The sequence below is a fragment of the Oncorhynchus gorbuscha genome, linkage group LG19 (assembly GCF_021184085.1).
Source record: "Oncorhynchus gorbuscha isolate QuinsamMale2020 ecotype Even-year linkage group LG19, OgorEven_v1.0, whole genome shotgun sequence".
NCBI classification, from domain to species: domain Eukaryota; kingdom Metazoa; phylum Chordata; class Actinopteri; order Salmoniformes; family Salmonidae; genus Oncorhynchus; species Oncorhynchus gorbuscha.
The window spans coordinates 50,277,940-50,295,953 of NC_060191.1; the positions used below are offsets into that span (position 1 = coordinate 50,277,940).

The 18,014-nt window shown below is 44.7% G+C and overlaps 1 protein-coding gene across 3 annotated transcripts; it reads left to right on the forward strand.

The window, feature by feature from the left end:
- The first annotated feature begins 5,415 nt into the window (after window positions 1-5,415).
- dusp14 (dual specificity phosphatase 14) lies at window positions 5,416-14,519 on the forward strand. Of its 3 annotated transcripts, XM_046316603.1 has the most exons (4): window positions 5,416-6,123; window positions 9,329-9,532; window positions 11,632-11,750; window positions 12,551-14,519. In XM_046316603.1, the coding sequence occupies exon 4, from the start codon at window positions 12,662-12,664 to the stop codon at window positions 13,289-13,291; it is 630 nt and encodes a 209-aa protein (XP_046172559.1). In that variant the 5' UTR covers window positions 5,416-6,123; window positions 9,329-9,532; window positions 11,632-11,750; window positions 12,551-12,661; the 3' UTR covers window positions 13,292-14,519. The 3 variants fall into 3 exon arrangements, with proteins under 3 accessions (XP_046172559.1, XP_046172558.1, XP_046172556.1); XM_046316602.1 differs by lacking the exon at window positions 9,329-9,532; XM_046316600.1 differs by lacking the exons at window positions 9,329-9,532; window positions 11,632-11,750.
- Window positions 14,520-18,014: the final 3,495 nt, after the last annotated feature.

The following is an 18,014-nucleotide window of genomic DNA, read 5'->3' on the forward strand; positions in this document are numbered from 1 at the left end:
TTAACACATAAAATAGTGTTTTTACACTCAATGAGGTACAGGTATTACAGACATTTACTCCAAGTAGAATTTTAATTCTCAGTCAGTCAAATCCTTCTCCTATCAGGACACAGAGCAACAGCGAAGAGTGCAACCTCTTTGACGCTCTGTTATCACAGGTTCTACATGGTTTTCTTTGCAGGAGCTAGCAGCAGCTTAATGTGTTGTTTGATGTGGGAGTAGTCCTGGTCACTGTGACAAAGACACCATGCTAAGCCCAGCCTCTCCTGCTGACATGTTGCCACTGCAAACACTTACGATCCCAGGTCTATTTACTGCAGTCACAGCTGGAGCGATGCAGGGAGGGAGGCACCTACGGGATCAATGGCAGCAGCCAGGGCTTAATATAGACCGCCAGCCAGGGTTTAATTTAGACCGCCAGCCAGGCCTTAATTTAGACCGCCATCCAGGTCTTAATTTAGACCGCCAGCCAGGGCTTAATTTAGACCGCCAGCCAGGGCTTATTTTAGACCGCCAGCCAGGGCTTAATTTAGACCGCCAGCCAGGGCTTAATTTAGACCGCCAGCCAGGGCTTAATTTAGACCGCCAGCCAGGGCTTAATTTAGACCGCCAGCCAGGTCTTAATTTAGACCGCCAGCCAGGGCTTAATTTAGACCGCCAGCCAGGTCTTAATTTAGACCGCCAGCCAGGGCTTAATTTGGACCGCCAGCCAGGTCCAGCACATCTACTCTCCATCACTGACCACAAAACACTTTCCACACACCTCATCTTACCAGCTCCCTGCCTAGGGGGAGAATGCATCAATGGCAGTCCCAAAATGAATGGCAGAGCAATCTGCAATGTGGCTCTTCCCTTTAGGTTGCAATAGTGTTGCAGCAAGGCTATGTGACAGAGCAGAGCAGAGGATTAGGGTGGATCAGACTGTGCATCTGTTGATTTAGTTTATTTTCTCCGGCATCATCATTAATCGTATTATCAGAGGAGAGTATCAGGTCCTGTCTGAACTTTGTCCAACTTAGCCGTTTTTACACAGGCCTTTAATTCCACTATAGAGACTGTACTGTACCGATATATAATTCATATAATCTCTGCTGTCCAGAGACATGCCCACCTAAACCATTGAAGCTCCCTCTCCTCTCACTCTAACCCCCTGGAAGTGGCCTCCTGGCATGGAAGGTGTGGAGGGTCCTGGGAGAGAGCAGTACACTCTTAGAAAAAAAGGTGCTATCTAGAACCTAAAAGGATTCTTCGGCTGTCCCCATTTGAAGAACGCTTTTTATTCCCAGGTAGAACCTTTTCCATTGAGATGTATACATGGAACCCAAAAGGGTTCTACCTGGAAACAAAAAGGGTGCTCCAATGGGGATGACCTAAGAATCCTTTTGTAACCATTTTTTTCTAAGAGTATACTAACATCTCTTATGGGGCAGGTCTCTCTCAGCTCCTGCCAATGCTTCTGGCGCAGCACTTCTATTTCTGCTGTAGGGCTCTCTCTAACTGGGACGCTAAAATGGGTTAGCTGTCACGTCCAGCATTCTTCCTAAATGATTTAATTAGAATCTGGCTCTCGTGCCACGTTTTTATGTTCTTGATTTATTAGTGGGATTCAAGGTTTTAGGCCCCATTGACACGCGATAGTACTTATACCCCACCAGTCTTCATCATTTACAAACTACATACTACAATATTATGTGGAAAGATGCCTGCGTGTGAAATGTTTGATACTCCAGTGGTAGGTGTGACAGATATGTGTGACAGTCACTATGCTTGCTTAACAGCTTTGCTTCCACAAGTCTGCTACAAACAAACTCTGTTATATAGGAAGCCTCAGTCAAGTCATTGTGGCCCTAGTGCACCCTGCACCATCATCTGAGCACCTCTCTGAGTAACGGGAAGTGGTACCGCCAACCCATTCGGACCAGACAGCTCTACTGGAATGAGGCTGCAGGTGCTTGTTGTTTTTGGGTGACAATGAGTGAATATTTTCAGCCTCCATCGCAGGAGGCTCTGGAACAATATTAAACCACCTCACCATCTCAGCGGAATGCCTGTGACTCATCTGACATTTCCGTCTCCCTCTCCCTGCAGCCTCCAGCACTCAAACACACTCTCTTCTCTGTGACGCCCTGTGTCCCAAATGGCACCCTATTCCTGATATAGTGCACTACATAAGGAATAGGGTGCCATTAGGGATGTATACCCTGTCGCTCTCCCTCAATCTTTTTTCAGTTTTGCCCTCACCCTCTGTCCGAACACTCCTTATTACATCTTATTGCTGGCTTTAATCTCCTTCACTCTATTGGCAGACCACTATTTGCTCTGCTTTTACAATTTGCTCCCCTCCCCACGTATTTCTCCTGTGGTTCTTTGATAAGCACTGACATGTAGCATGAGCTAATATCTGTCTCCTACACCTTGTCCTGTCCTGTAAAATATGACATGCCAATATAGAAAGAGGAACAATGTGTGACTAGCTGTCTACTCCCTGTGTATGTCCCAAATTGCACCATATTCCCTATATAGTGCAATACTTTTGACCAGGGCCCATAGGAAATAGAGCGCCATTTTATTTTATTTATTTTATTTCACCTTTATTTAACCAGGTAGGCAAGTTGAGAACAAGTTCTCATTTACAATTGCGACCTGGCCAAGATAAAGCAAAGCAGTTCGACAGATACAACGACACAGAGTTACACATGGAGTAAAACAAACATACAGTCAATAATACAGTATAAACAAGTCTATATACAATGTGAGCAAATGAGGTGAGAAGGGAGGTAAAGGAAAAAAAGGCCATGGTGGCAAAGTAAATACAATATAGCAAGTAAAACACTGGAATGGTAGTTTTGCAATGGAAGAATGTGCAAAGTAGAAATAAAAATAATGGGGTGCAAAGGAGCAAAATAAATAAATTAATTAAATACAGTTGGGAAAGAGGTAGTTGTTTGGGCAGGTTGCAATGGTGGGTAGTATATGGGGCTTTGGTGACAAAACGGATTGCACTGTGATAGACTGCATCCAATTTGTTGAGTAGGGTATTGGAGGCTATTTTGTAAATGACATCGCCAAAGTCGAGGATTGGTAGGATGGTCAGTTTTACAAGGGTATGTTTGGCAGCATGAGTGAAGGATGCTTTGTTGCGAAATAGGAAGCCAATTCTAGATTTAACTTTGGATTGGAGATGTTTGATATGGGTCTGGAAGGAGAGTTTACAGTCTAACCAGACACCTAAGTATTTGTAGTTGTCCACGTATTCTAAGTCAGAGCCGTCCAGAGTAGTGATGTTGGACAGGCGGGACACACAAAGCTTTTTGGTTTTCATTTACCCCTGTTTCTTTGCCTTCCTGCCCATCCGGCCAGGCAGCCAGCTCTATATCACCAGTGTTGTGTTGTATTGTGGCTGCACAGCCAGGTAGACAGACCGCTGTTTATTTGCCTTCCTGCCCATCCGGCCAGGCAGCCAGCTCTATATCACCAGTGTTGTGTTGTATTGTGGCTGCACAGCCAGGTAGACAGACCACTGTTTATTTGCCTTCCTGCCCATCCGGCCAGGAAGCCAGCTCTATATCACCAGTGTTGTGTTGTATTGTGGCTGCACAGCCAGGTAGACAGACCACTGTTTCTTTGCCTTCCTGCCCATCCGGCCAGGCAGCCAGCTCTATATCACCAGTGTTGTGTTGTATTGTGGCTGCACAGCCAGGTAGACATACCACTGTTTCTTTGCCTTCCTGCCCATCCGGCCAGGCAGCCAGCTCTATATCACCAGTGTTGTGTTGTATTGTGGCTGCACAGCCAGGTAGACAGACCACTGTTTCTTTGCCTTCCTGCCCATCCGGCCAGGCAGCCAGCTCTATATCACCAGTGTTGTGTGGTATTGTGGCTGCACAGCCAGGTACAGACCACTGTTCCTTTGCCTTCCTGCCCATCCGGCCAGGCAGCCAGCTCTATATCACCAGTGTTGTGTTGTATTGTGGCTGCACAGCCAGGTAGACAGACCACTGTTTATTTGCCTTCCTGCCCATCCGGCCAGGCAGCCAGCTCTATATCACCAGTGTTGTGTTGTATTGTGGCTGCACAGCCAGGTAGACAGACCACTGTTTATTTGCCTTCCTGCCCATCCGGCCAGGCAGCCAGCTCTATATCACCAGTGTTGTGTGGTATTGTGGCTGCACAGCCAGGTAGACAGACCACTGTTCCTTTGCCTTCCTGCCCATCCAGCCAGGCAGCCAGCTCTATATCACCAGTGTTGTGTGGTATTGTGGCTGCACAGCCAGGTAGACAGACCACTGTTTCTTTGCCTTCCTGCCCATCCAGCCAGGCAGCCAGCTCTATATCACCAGTGTTGTGTTGTATTGTGGCTGCACAGCCAGGTAGACAGACCACTGTTTCTTTCACAGTTGATTGAGTTTGGTGATTATCATCATGGAACGTAATTAGGAATGACTCAGAGCGGGGACCACGCTTGGGTTTATGGGTAGGAAAATACCCCCCTCAGGATCTCTTCAAATAACATTGACTTTGCCTGCATCCCAAATGGCACCCTATTCCCTACATAGTGCACTATTTCACCAATAGGACTCTGGTCAAACGTAGTGCACTTTATTTGAATTACGGTGCCACATGGGATGCAGACTTTGGCATGCAGCAGCCTTGATAATGGCTGTGTATGGATGTAGTGGAGACATTGTATATCACAGTGGCTTTATGGAAAGCTCTACTGGGGCAGCTGTTCTGCCTGGTCTCAGAGCTGTGACATAGTTGCCATGGGTCATGTACGGTCATCTCACCCAGCCAGCAGACTGCTTCAACACATTCACAGCTTGGGCTGCCTCCGTCTGCTCTGCTCTACAAGGAAATCAAAGAGATTACTCACAGGATAGGGACATGTGTATTATTAAACACGTTGGCCTATAGCAACAGGCGTATGTAGTCCAGTCTTTGTGAAATAAATGTACCTCATTGTTTGCATTTCTTTTGTGTTTGTTGTTACATTTCCTGAATCACATAATTCAAATGTAATGTGAAGAATGCAAGGATACCCAAAGGCAGAAAACGTTCAACCGGTACACTGTAGTGCATGGAATTCTCCATCCTGTGTTCTATCTCTGAGCCTAATGAGACAAGCCAGACCTTCACAGGGGCTTGGTAACTGGCCAACAGCATTCATAGAACTGGGATGTCTATTGTTGTGTCAGTCCCAAATGGCACCTGATTCCTAATGTAGTGCAGTACTTTTGATCAGGGCCCATAGGGCTCGGTATAGGGAATAGGGTGCCATTTGTGCCCCTTAATTGACATTCCAGATCTGATTCCTGCTAAAGGTATCAGGTTTTCATCTGACCTTTTCTCTCGTTGTTTTCTTTGACTCCTTTAATCTCTGACCATGAGCGCAGCTGGCTGTTCTAACAAGCAACAAACACTGGCATTGTGTCTTGATTCAGGAAATTTCAAGTTCAAGTATGCTTCCTTGCAGTTCTATTAGTAGACATCGGTCATCTATGACAGCCATGCTCTTTGTGACCCTGTATGGCAGAACATTTGATTGCTTTCTGTTGCCCTTACCGCAAGACCCTACTTTGACCTATGGCTGTGACATTTTTGAAGCGATGCAGATGTTCATGTCTATGTTTTCAAAGTACTGCCTTTTGGAGAGATGTCCCCCTGACCAGCTTTGTGAGGCAATGTAGTTGAAGTTCTGTAGAATACCTAGTAGCAAGTCAGATTTCACCATAATTACACAGGGGCTTGGTACTAACCTATTGTACCCTACCCACAGCTACTTCTACTGCGTTGTTCAGAGGGGAGGCGCTTCAATATACCACCTAGGTTCTTGCTTCAGTACCGAATGTTTTCCTGCGCGACACCGTTGCTGCGCGAACGTTGGAGAGCTGGCTGAAAACATTTCATTCGCATGGAGTTCTCTCTCTGCTGACTTTGACATTTTTTTTATTGTTACATACTTATTCTTTAATATTGTATTTTATTTCCCACAAGACTACGACTGTGCGAATTATCTGCTTTACCTAATGTTCAGAGTTTGAATCATCTGCAACCGCATGCCTGGAATCGTGCGTTAGCAACTCGCTTGGAAAATCATCGACTAAGGCAAAGTGAAGTGGTTTGGTAAGTTGGTTTATCCTCTACTGTATGTAGCCTAAAGATCAAATATCTAGATTTAGTTTTATTCTTGTGATGATAATAGTTTGTGTAAAACTCACATATTAGGCATAGCATAGCCTATGCATGTCTTTCTGAATGATTTTCTACAATATCTTATAGTAGGCAGAGAAGGTAGGATTTTCAGCTGGCCAAAGAGTGACAGTAGCGTATCAGTCAAGAGACCAAAACATGTCTAGCCTATATCGCTCTATATATATTCACAGTTCGTTTGCATAATTCGTAGTTATTTTATCATACCCTGCTAATTTGGTGTGTGATCCAGATGGGATAAAGCTAAAAGGGGAATAATGTGTTTGCACTACAATCACATAGACTACCATGTGATTTACAAGACCTTACAGAAATCACAAGTCCTTGTATTCTTGTAGTCTACTGGAATTATGTTCAACACATGGCATACACGCACACCTATTCACTTTGTACACACACAGTGTAACAGGTTGAGGTTTCCATTCTCATATCTATGACAGAAGCAGGGATGAAAAGGAGATGACTACTCAATAAGCAACAACATGCATCTCCAACCTCTTTTTTAATACTGTACAATGCTATGGTCTGATCATCACAGGTAATGCTATACCTGTGACATAAAAATAGTTGTAGACTGTACAACACTCACTCACTCACTCACTCACTCACTCACTCACTCACTCACTCACTCACTCACTCACTCACTCACTCACTCACTCACTCACTCACTCACTCACTCACTCACTCACTCACTCACTCACCCTCATCGTGCCAGCTGGCCATAGGGCAGCAACAAAGGCTCTCCATGTTAGTAAATGCATTATAAATACAGTGATACTCATCATATAATTTATACTGTGTATTCTGCCACAACAACCAATGAATGTGTTCAGTCTTTGTGTCTGTATCGACTAGAGAGAGAGAGATCAAATTACATACATTGAACAAATCAAACCCTTCAGACAGGATATTCTCAAACAATTAAACATAGCCTTATCTTATGCTTACTCTACCGCAATGTTCTGTCATTAAATTAGCTGGTGCTGCAGGTGGCTTGGGTCCACTTCTCTAACTGATAGAGAGGGACTTTAAAAAGGGGGCGGCAGGACTGTGTAGAGGGTTACATGGCAGCTTCCACAGACAGGAGACAAATTGCTGGTGTGAATGGGCAGCACCCAGTCGCCGGTGTCACAGGGAGGTGGTACTCTGCTCAGACAGGTGTCAAGACAGCCTAACCCTGGCCTCGTGTGAGGTGTCATCCCTGATATACTGGAAAACATACCAGACCAGATTCTCATCTAGCACTTCAAGTTAGGCTGAAGAGGTTCCCTAATCTATGAATGGCCCTGTAAAACAACCCATTTCACATCACCTAGCTGGTGTACGGTGCGTTCTGAAAATATTCAGACCTCTTGACTTTTTCCACATTTAGTTACGTTACTGTCTGATTCTAAAATGGATTAAATTCATGTTTTTCCTCATCAATCTACACACAATACCCTATAATGACAAATCGAAAAAATACGTAAGTATTCAGACGTAAGTATTCTGACCGTTTGCTACGAGACTCTAAATTGAGCTCAGGTGCATTCTGTTTCCATTGATCATCCTTGAGATGTTTCTACAACTTGATTGGAGTCCACCTGTGGTACATTCAATTGTTTGGACATGATTTGGAAAGGTACACACCTGTCTATATAAGGTTCAATAGTTGATAGTGCATGTCAGAGCAAAAACCAAGCCATGAGGTTGAAGGAATTGTCCGTAGAGGTCCGAAATACTACTGTGTCAAGGCACCAAAAAATGTCTACAGCATTGAAGGTCCGGAAGAATACAGCAGCCTCCAGCATTCTTAAATGGAAGTAGTTTGGAACTCTTCCTAGAGCTGGCTGCCTGGCCAAACTGAGCAATTGGGGGAGAAGGGCCTTGGTCAGGGAGGTGACCAAGAATCCAATGGTCACTTTTACAGAGCTCCAGAGTTCCGCTGTGGAGATGGGAGAACCTTCCAGAAGGACAACCATCTCTGCAGTTCTCCACCAATCAGGCCCTTCATGGTAGAGTGGCCAGACGGAAGCCACTCCCCAGTAAAAGGCACATGACAGCCCGCTTGGAGTTTGACAAAAAGGCACCTAAAGGACTCTCAGACCATGAGAAACAAGATTCTCTGGTCTAAAGAAACCAAGATTGAATGTTTTTCAGCGGCAGGGACTGGGAGACTAGTCAGGATCGAGGGAAAGATGACCGGAGCAAAGTACAGACAGATCTTTGATGAAAACCTGCTCCAGAGCACTCAGAACCTCAGACTGGGGCGAAGGTTCACCTTCCAACAGGACAACGACCCTGAGCACATAGCCAAGACAATGCAAGAGTGGCTTCAGGACAAGTCTCTGAATATCCTTGAGTGACCGAGCCAGAGCCTGGACTTGGCGAGACTTGAAATTAGCTGTGCAGCCACGCTCCCCATCCAACCTGACAGAGCTTGAGAGGATCTGCAGAGAAGAATGGGAGAAACCCCCCTAATACAGGTGTGCCAAGCTTGTAGTGTCATACCCAAGAAGACTCAAGGCTGTAATCGCTGCCAAAGGTGCTTCAACAAAGTACTGAGTAAATGGTCTGAATACTTATGTAAATGAAATATTTCAGTTTTGTATTTTTTTATCAATTTAATTTAATCCATTGTAGAATAAAGCTGTAACGTAACAAAATGAGGAAAAAGTCAATCGGTCTGAATACTTTCCGAATGCACTGTATGTGACAATACATAACCCCTCCAAAAAACGTATAGATGCAGAGCCCTTTATTGTACATAGAAGGCTCTGGGTAGGTGTACAGTTCCTCACAGCTCCCATTTAGCGATAGTGTTCTCGAATAAAGAGTCATTCTGTGGGAACACTGTCTATGAGGGTGAACTTCTATGAATTGTATTGTGAGAGAACAGTACACTACTGCTTACTTCCCTCTCTGTTCCAGTCAGACAGCCACTGGTTGATTCAGGAATTTTCTGTGTTTTCAAACATGTCTTGACCAGCGGGTGTGAGTGTCAATGAGCTGCTAAGTCAGCTGCACATGCCCAGTTCAAATCTGATTTCGAAGGTCCACATTTGGTGTGGGAGAAAAGCCAATTTATGAGGCTCCAGTTTTTCTGCAACGTGGCTCACGTTCCCCATTTGTGCTATAGGAGGTGGAACCGGACCAGAATCTCACCATGCAGAGAGAGAGAGTCGAGATGTGCATCAGGGAATCTGTGATGGGCCCTGTATTGACATGCCCTGAAACGAACACTGAGTGATGGGCTGTGTGTTTGCAATGCAGATGTAGGAGAATGCATTTCTGCCATGCCGAGTACAGCCAAGCACCAGCCAGATGGCTGGCCTCAAGTGTGGTGAGAACGTGCATGATGTGCCTTGAAGGCAGATCGACAGATGGATATTAATGTTAACCCTGTGGAAGGTGCTAAACACTTTTATAAGGGTCCTGTAAATGTGTCCCAAGCTGCTCCCTCTATCAGCTTCATTTTACATATTTATTTTGGAGAATTAATCCACAGAGAAAATTAAATTGACAGAGAGCCATCTCTTTGCCGGCAGACAATAGGTTCATCTCGATGATATCCCCTGCGTAGCCTCCTTCCCTCCTCCTCTACTCCTCTTCTCTACTCCCTGCCTCCTCAGCCCCTCTGCCCAGGCCAAGTCAGATATAAATAGCCATGTGGATGGAGGGAGCGAATGTCAGCAAAGCCAGGCAGTGGTTTTGTGCTTTGCTCCTGTTTCATTCCCTCCAGAAATCTGAGGGGGCACACCATATGTGAGCATGGCTAGGGCGTGGCTAGGGCGTGGCTAGGGCGTGGTCGGATCATTTATTCTCTTCAGACACATGAAACAGCCTTTTCCTGCAATCTAGAGCCATAATCATTATGCCTAATTCTATGTCAAAAATGAACGTTTCTGCTTATCTAAGCATACCTCTTGAGCTGTCTGTATCCTCCTGACTGGTGGTTATTTTAATACAGTAAATATGCTTCTCTGCATCTTTGCTCAAATCTGGAAAGAGATTTAAGGGAATGTGAGTCTTATTCAGTACATTTAGTGATTTAGTAAAAGTCTACCAACTTTACCCACAGGCATGCCCGGTAACTTGATTGATAACCTGAAAGGTTGGGAGATTGGGAACCTATCTGAGCTAGCTAAAGCCAACTTCATAAAATTGCTAGGTAGTATTACAGAGAAACATAAAATAAAATAGAAAACTGGACAAGTCCTGAGGGGACAACTGCCCATGTGCCTCCTATGGGCATGACACCTCTGGTACAGAATATCCTGTTCCCTTTCTCCCATTAAATGTCATTTTGAATCAGTCACTATCTGTATATACAGAGTCATAGACTGCTCCTAGTGTTGCTGTCACTGCAGGTATTTTTGGTTTATCACCAACGGCAACTATGAGAAAGATTGTGGAGTCAGCTGCACCTAAGTGTTCCATGGCAACCACTGCATGTGTGAGCAGGCAAGATGCAGGCCAGAGTGAAATGTAGCTCAGGAACAAGGGATTCCGTGGCCGGGCTGAGAGGATAGATTTCATTGAAGTTAGCATCGGAGGGGAATAGGATAGCAGGATGGTATCAGTGCTGGGGCAGGAGGGAGGGCAGGGAATAAGGGAGATAGACAACTTGCTCAAACTGGGCCATTGATGGGAATGCAGCCTCATCCCTCAGTGAATGGCATTCTTGTGACTGCCATTAAAACGAAGCTCTCTGGTAGAAAGCAGGCGCTATCTGTCCTGGTTAGTGGCTTTATGATATGTGTGTGTGTCATACAGAGAGCCTCAGAGAACAACCACATTGAGGTGGAGGGTGACATGGGGTGTGCAGGTGTTTTCAGCACAGACGGCAGATTGAATTCATATTTCATGTGTTTGATTTGATCTGTGTGGCTTGTTAACCAGACTGTGGCAGAGAGGGAGAGAGAGCTCCCCCGGCTATTGTGCAAGGTGTGGATGGGATGACGCACGGCCAGTGCAACAGTGTGGAAGGTAGTGCCTTAAAGTCTGTGATCCCCCCTCCAGATAACTAACTTCAATTTAGATTGCAGATGGATGAAGGGTCTTCCATATCAGAGACTGGAGCGATTTGATCTGTATGCAGGAGCTGTGGAGGAGCTGGTAGTGTGTACCTGCCTCCAGAGGACTGATGGTCCATATGGTAGAGGGAGGCAGGGGGAGAGAGAGAAAGATAGAGGGAGACAGAGAGAGGCTGAGAGAAACGGAAGGGGACAGGGTGAGTCAGAAAGGCAAAGGGAGGAAGAGGGAGACGGGGAGGGACAGCAGGAGTGACGCATTACTCAGAATGGAAGACAGTAGCTTCAGTAACAGTTGTTACTGTGCAGGGGACAGTGTTCTGGTTCCACGTACTGGAAGCTACTGTGTGACCTGTTACAGGAAAACATCCCCAGCCCAGTGTATTTGAATTGTTTTTGTGTTGTTCAGTTTGTTCTTATTAGCCTCTTCTATGCTGTGATGGGGCAACTGGCTCTCTGGCTCCCCTCCATAGATGCCTTAAAGGCATTTTACAGCCACTGAGCCACCACAATACCTTCCCTGAGGGGGTAAGTAGACCCTGCCTGGTACTGGCACTGCGGGCCACACACACATCTCTCTCTCCTGGCGAGGGATGACTTGTGGTAACATTTGCCAGACACAGAACTTTTCTGTCACAGCACAATGTCATCCAAAAAGATCCTAATACCTAATTTGATGAGTCATTGCAAATAGCTTTAATGGCACCCTGCTGATGTAGTTGTATAGGTAACTGCCAAAATAAAGGAAACACTTGAGTAAATGAGGGATACAACGTATATTGAAAGCAGGTGCTTCCACACAGGTGTGGTTCCAGAGATAATTAAGCAATTAACATCCTATCATACTTAGGGTCATGTATAAAAATACTGGGCAGGCCATTATATTGGCTACCATGGCTATGCCCCCATAGGATGACCATGCCTCCATCTGCAGGGCACGAGTGGTCACTGAATGGTTTGATGAGCATGAAAATTATGTAAACCATATGCCATGGCCATCTGTCACCAGATCTCAACCCAATTGAACACTTATGGGAGATTCTGGAGCGGCGCCTGAGACAGCGTTTTTCCACCACTAACAAAACACCAAATTATAGAATTTCTCATTCTCCAAAGAGTTCCAGACACTTGTAGAAATTATACCAAGGTGCGTGGAAGCGGTTCTGGCTCGTGGTGGCCCAGAGCCCTATTAAGACACTGTTGGTGTTTTCTTTATTTTGACACTTACCTGTATGTTTGCCAGTCTGAGAGTGGTCATCACAAATTGAATAAAAACACATTTAAAAAATGGAAAAAACTGAAATTGGGATGTGCCTTTGTTGTTTTAGGTGAATCTCCTGCTGTCTGGTTCTGCTGTTCAAACATGACCTCAGGCTACTGAAGACCTCCCTGTTATTCCTCCTGCTCTCTCTGTATCACTCCTAGTACTCTATTCTCCAATGGGTTCCCGCAGTCAAGGTGGCTTTTTCCACCATCACCACCACCACAGCTCAGTGGTGCCCACAGCCGTGCCCAGGCTTCTCACAGAGAACGGCAGTCTGCTAGGGGGCATTGCCCAGATCACCCCTAACCTCTTCCTGAGCCGGGGAAATGTGGCGTCCAACCGAAGCCTGCTGCTGTCCAAGGGCATCACCTGCGTGGTCAATGCCACTATTGAGCTGCCCAACTTCAACTGGCCCCATGTGGAGTATGTAAAGGTACCCCTGGCAGACATGCCCCACTCCCCCCTCTCCCTGTACTTCGACAGCATAGCTGATAAGATCCACAGTGTTGGGAGAAAGCGGGGAGCTGTGCTGGTGCACTGTGCTGCAGGGGTGAGCCGCTCAGCCTCCCTGTGCCTGGCCTACCTGATGAAGTACCACCGTGTGTCTCTGGCTGAGGCCCACGCTTGGGTCAAGGCCCGCCGGCCAGTCATCCGGCCCAACGGGGGCTTCTGGCGTCAGCTCATCGACTACGAAAGGAAGCTGTTTGGCAGGAACTCTGTGAAAATGGTGCAGACGCCCTACGGGGTGATACCTGACGTCTATGAGCGGGAGCGCAGGAATCTGGCACCCTACTGGGGCCTGTAGAGGAGGTCTGGGGCCTCGCCAAGGGGGGAGGGAAGGCGACGGAGAAGAGAGTCCTCCAGGGCTGCCGGTTCATGCATGTTCCCCCAGCCAGAGATGCAGAGTGAGATGAAGCGTGTGACTGTCTGTCTTTGTGAAGCTTAATTAATGAATGCATTGGGATGTATGGAGTCTTAGTAATCAGTCACTACACTGCAGACTGGTTACTGGTGGGTGATGCTACACTACACCGCATCAACCCCCGTCTGTCTGTCTCTGAGAGGAAGCAAGGCCTCCTCAAGTCTGGAATCCTCAGGACCAAAGGAGTAACAGAACCACGACCAAGCCAGACCCCAGATCAGCTGACATGGCCAGACCCAGACTGTGACTTTAGAGTCTAGCTTAATGCCCCAGACTCTGGGAAGGTGTAGGCGGTGCTTTAGACTCAGCAATTTTGACAGGCAGCGGTGTGACTCACTCAAGTCCTTCCCCGACGTAACGTCATGTGATGGTATTGTGCCAGTTTTGCTGTTGTCTTTAATGTGAGAACTAGCAGCAGTCCTGCTCTGTTTTGTTTGACAAATTGAATTATGTTCTTAAGAGAGAACTGAAATCAAGAAAAGATATGGGCTGTTAGTGTATACACAAAGTCCCTACTTACTATGGGGATGATTATGCAGAATATACTGTATTGGTACTAATATTGTACAATATTATGCTATTTTAGAATGTCACCACCCTCTGTTAATAGGAAGACAGTACTGTGTTAGGGGCTTGGGAGAATCACAGTTTCTATTTCCCTATTTTTGCCTCATATTGATGTTTAAGTGAAATGAGGTCCAAGGAAGAACACAACCAGAGAGTCCTGTGCTTAACCTGTGTACTGCCATTGATAAACCTTCCTAAGAATGCTATACCTTACACACGAAAAGATTTGAAATAAAATGTTCATATTACTGTAGCAAGTGAACAATGCCCGTGTCAAAGGTGTAAGCAGAAAGCCAAGCTTACATGAATTTAGTGCTCTATTCAATCTATCGCTGAAGCGTTACAGATTGTGCAATAGAAATGTAAAGGTAATTTCCGACTGAGCCAAATTTGTATCACGCTGTAACGCTGAACTTGACATGGATTGAATAGAGCCCTTAGGTTATAAAAACTAAGGCAATGAATGATTAACAAGCTAATGTAACGGGTTAGCTCATGCAACTGTTTGTGTGTTTGAAATGAATAATAAAATAAATGACTGATATGCATTATTGTCAGTTTATACTTTGCCCTGTAAATATGGAATAGTACTGAAGCAGAGTAACATAATGGATCCAGATGCAGTGTGACTACACTGAAAATCTATACATGGAGTATATCAAACATTAGGAACACCTCCACAAACCGGTACACGTGGCTGGCACCTACTACCATCCGCCGTTCAGAGGCACTTAAATCTTTTGTTTTGCCCATTCATTCAGAGAATGGCACACAAACACAATCCATGTCTCAATTGTCTCAAGGCTTAGAAATCCTTCTTTAACCTGTCTCCTGGATTTCACAAGTGACATCAATAAGGGATCATAGCTTTCACCTGGTCAGTCTATGTCATGGAAAGCGCTGGTCTTAATGTTTCGTATTCTCAGTATATATGGAACGTTTAGAAAAGTTAGGACTTTTATGAGGGATTTTCAAGACCCTCAGTCGAGCACCTGATTCCCTTTTTGTTTAAGCCGGGCTGAAGCGTGTTTTGGGTTCACACTTTTTATTTGATTGATAATGGTCAATATTCATCCATGGTGTTGTAAAGTCATCATCATTTTGATAGCCAATCAGTCAATTGTAACTGACCATGGGAATATTCATAGTAATTTTCATGGTGATACTCAAGTTCTTTATTCAGAACCAGTGGAAAATAAAGATGTAATGAGGTTAACAGTAAGTTTAGAATAATTGCAGAATTTTTCACTTTTGATAGATCCTGTTAAAGTCCTACTATCCAGCTGTGCCAACAATGAGGCTGGAATGATTATAACATGGTTCTCTATAGCAACAAGGACAATTCAGATTGAAAATGCACATTCTTACAAGTTAACCGTGTGCTCTCTGTTTCTTTGTGACTTTAAATGTCTTGATATAAAAGTGAACTCTGTACACCGGCTGCTTCAACAGAAGACCATGGATGCATCCCAAATGGCACCTTTTTCCCTATAGAGTGCACTTCGTTTGATCAGAGCCCTATGGTGTCTGGTCGCAAGTAGTGCTCTATAAAGGGAATAGGATTTCATTTGCTTTGGGACGCAGCTACTGATGTTGCTCACAACAATTTCCCTCCGAGAAGTCTTCAGATGTCACAGCAACATTCTATCATTCATTCTCATTTGGAATGGCCACGGAGAACCAGACAGACAGGGATGGGAACTATTTGTCTTGTGGCCTATTCTACTGAGGGATCTCCAGAATGGCCACGGAGAACCAGACAGACAGGGATGGGAACTATTTGTCTTGTGGCCTATTCTACTGAGGGATCTCCAGAATGGCCTACACAATAAACAGCATTAACCACACAGACACTGGCTCCATTAGATGACAGGCCAAGCGTGAGGAAGATGCAGGAGTGATGGGCCCAAATTATACCTTTCTTTATCAGCTTACTTCCCCCAATAGACTGACGATCTGTGTGTGTGTGTGTATGTCTCTCACTCACTGATTCTCAGGGAATACTTAGCCATCCTAGAGTAAAGACATCTTTCAGCAGCAGCAGAATATGACCGTCAATCAGGAAACCAGTAAGCAGAATGATCTACATTACCCTGAACATCACAGGCAGTAGACTGGGCAACAGTGCTGTGGTGCAGGCCATGCAGAACAAACTGCTGTGATGAACTGGATGAGATGTCGTTAGGCTGTATGTAGGAAGGAGATGTGTCTGGCAAAAGGGCTCACAACAAACTGCCTGCCTGACTGCAGCTTAATACACTTTGCAAAGCTTGGATGGTTGCACTCACATCAAGTTGGTCTCTTTAGAAGATCCTCCGTTTTAAATTGGAATATGATCAAATACAAATGATGTGAACAATCAAATAATATTTCTCAAGACACTACCATGGTAGTAATGTTATGATGCATCGCCTCATAAAGGAACGTGTTCCTATTCCAGTATTTTATTTAGCCTTTATTTAACTAGGCATGTCAGTTAAGAACAAATGCTTATTTACAATAATGGCCTACATCGGCCAAACCCTAACCCGGACAATGCTGGGCCAATTGTGTGCCGCCCTATGGGACTCCCAATCACAGCCGGTTGTGATACAGCCTGGAATTGAACCAGGGTCTGGTGTGACACCTCTAGCACTGAGATGCAGTGCCTTAGACCGCTGCGTCACTCGGAAGAGCAAACTTGAATTGATGCCCTGAACACTACAGATGTAGGATCTTAATTTGAGCCAGTTTGTTACAGCAGGAAAATAATAATGCAGCACCAGGAAATGTGAATTGCACTGAAAAAAATATATAAACACAAAATGTAAAATGTTGGTTCATGAGGTGAAATAAAAGTACCCAGAATTTTTCCATACACACAAAATGCTTATTTCTCTCAAATGTTATGCACAAATTAGTTTACATCCCTGTTAGTGAAAATGTATCATTTGCCAAGATAACCCATCCATCTGACAGGTTTGTCATATCAAGAAGCTGATTAAACAGCATGATCATTACACAGGTGCAACTTTTGCTGGGGATGATAAAAGGCCATTCTAAAATATTGTTTTGTCACACAACACAATACCACAGATGACTCAAGTTTTAAAGGGAGTGTGCAATTGGCATGTTGAATGTCCACCAGTTATTGCCAGAGAATTGAATGTTAATTATTCTACCAAAAGCCGATTCAAACATCATTTTAGAGAATTTGGCAGTACATTCAACCGGCCTCACAACCGCAGACCATGTGTAATCATGCCAGCCCAGGACCTCCACATCCAGCTTCTTCACCTGCGGGATCGTCTGAGACCAGCCACCCGGACAGCTGATGAAGCTGAGGAGTATTTATGTCTGTAATAAAGCCCTGTGTAGGCCTATGTCCTCCCACGCATAGGCCTGCGCTCCTGCCCAGTTATGTGAAATCCATAGATTAGGAACAAATTAATTAATTTCAATTGACTGATTTCCTTATATGAACTGTAACTCAAAGAAATTGTTAATTGTTGTGTTTATATTTTTGTTCAGTATAATTATGTGGATGGTAAATTAATGGATATTTTTTGTATAGGTTGATACATTATACATTAGGGCAAATGTGGAAATTGCAAACTTTAGAAGCCTTTTTAAACCTTGAATACACTACCTGCTGTGCAAGAAAATTCTCATCAACAAAAGAGTGATCAAATTAGATCCTACATCTGTAAGCTTACTTTGAATTAAAACAGCTCATACACTTTTTTCCTGGTATATATCATGCTTTTCTATTTAAAAACAGGGTACAGACAGAGAGCATAGTCAATATTCAGACAAATAATAATCACGCTTGTTACACCATTGATGGGATAAGAGAAGGCTGCTGAAAAGGGACATGATTTTCTAAAGCAATCAATCCTCATACAGGAGTGGGGAAATGCACTTTGTATGACAATACCTTGACAGCCAATGAAAACTACAGTAACCTTAGTAATGGTCACCAAGTGCAGTGGTGCTGTTAGTGATGAACATTAACACTGAATCAATGCCTGGGCACAGTAATCAATTGCTGTGGCAAGCA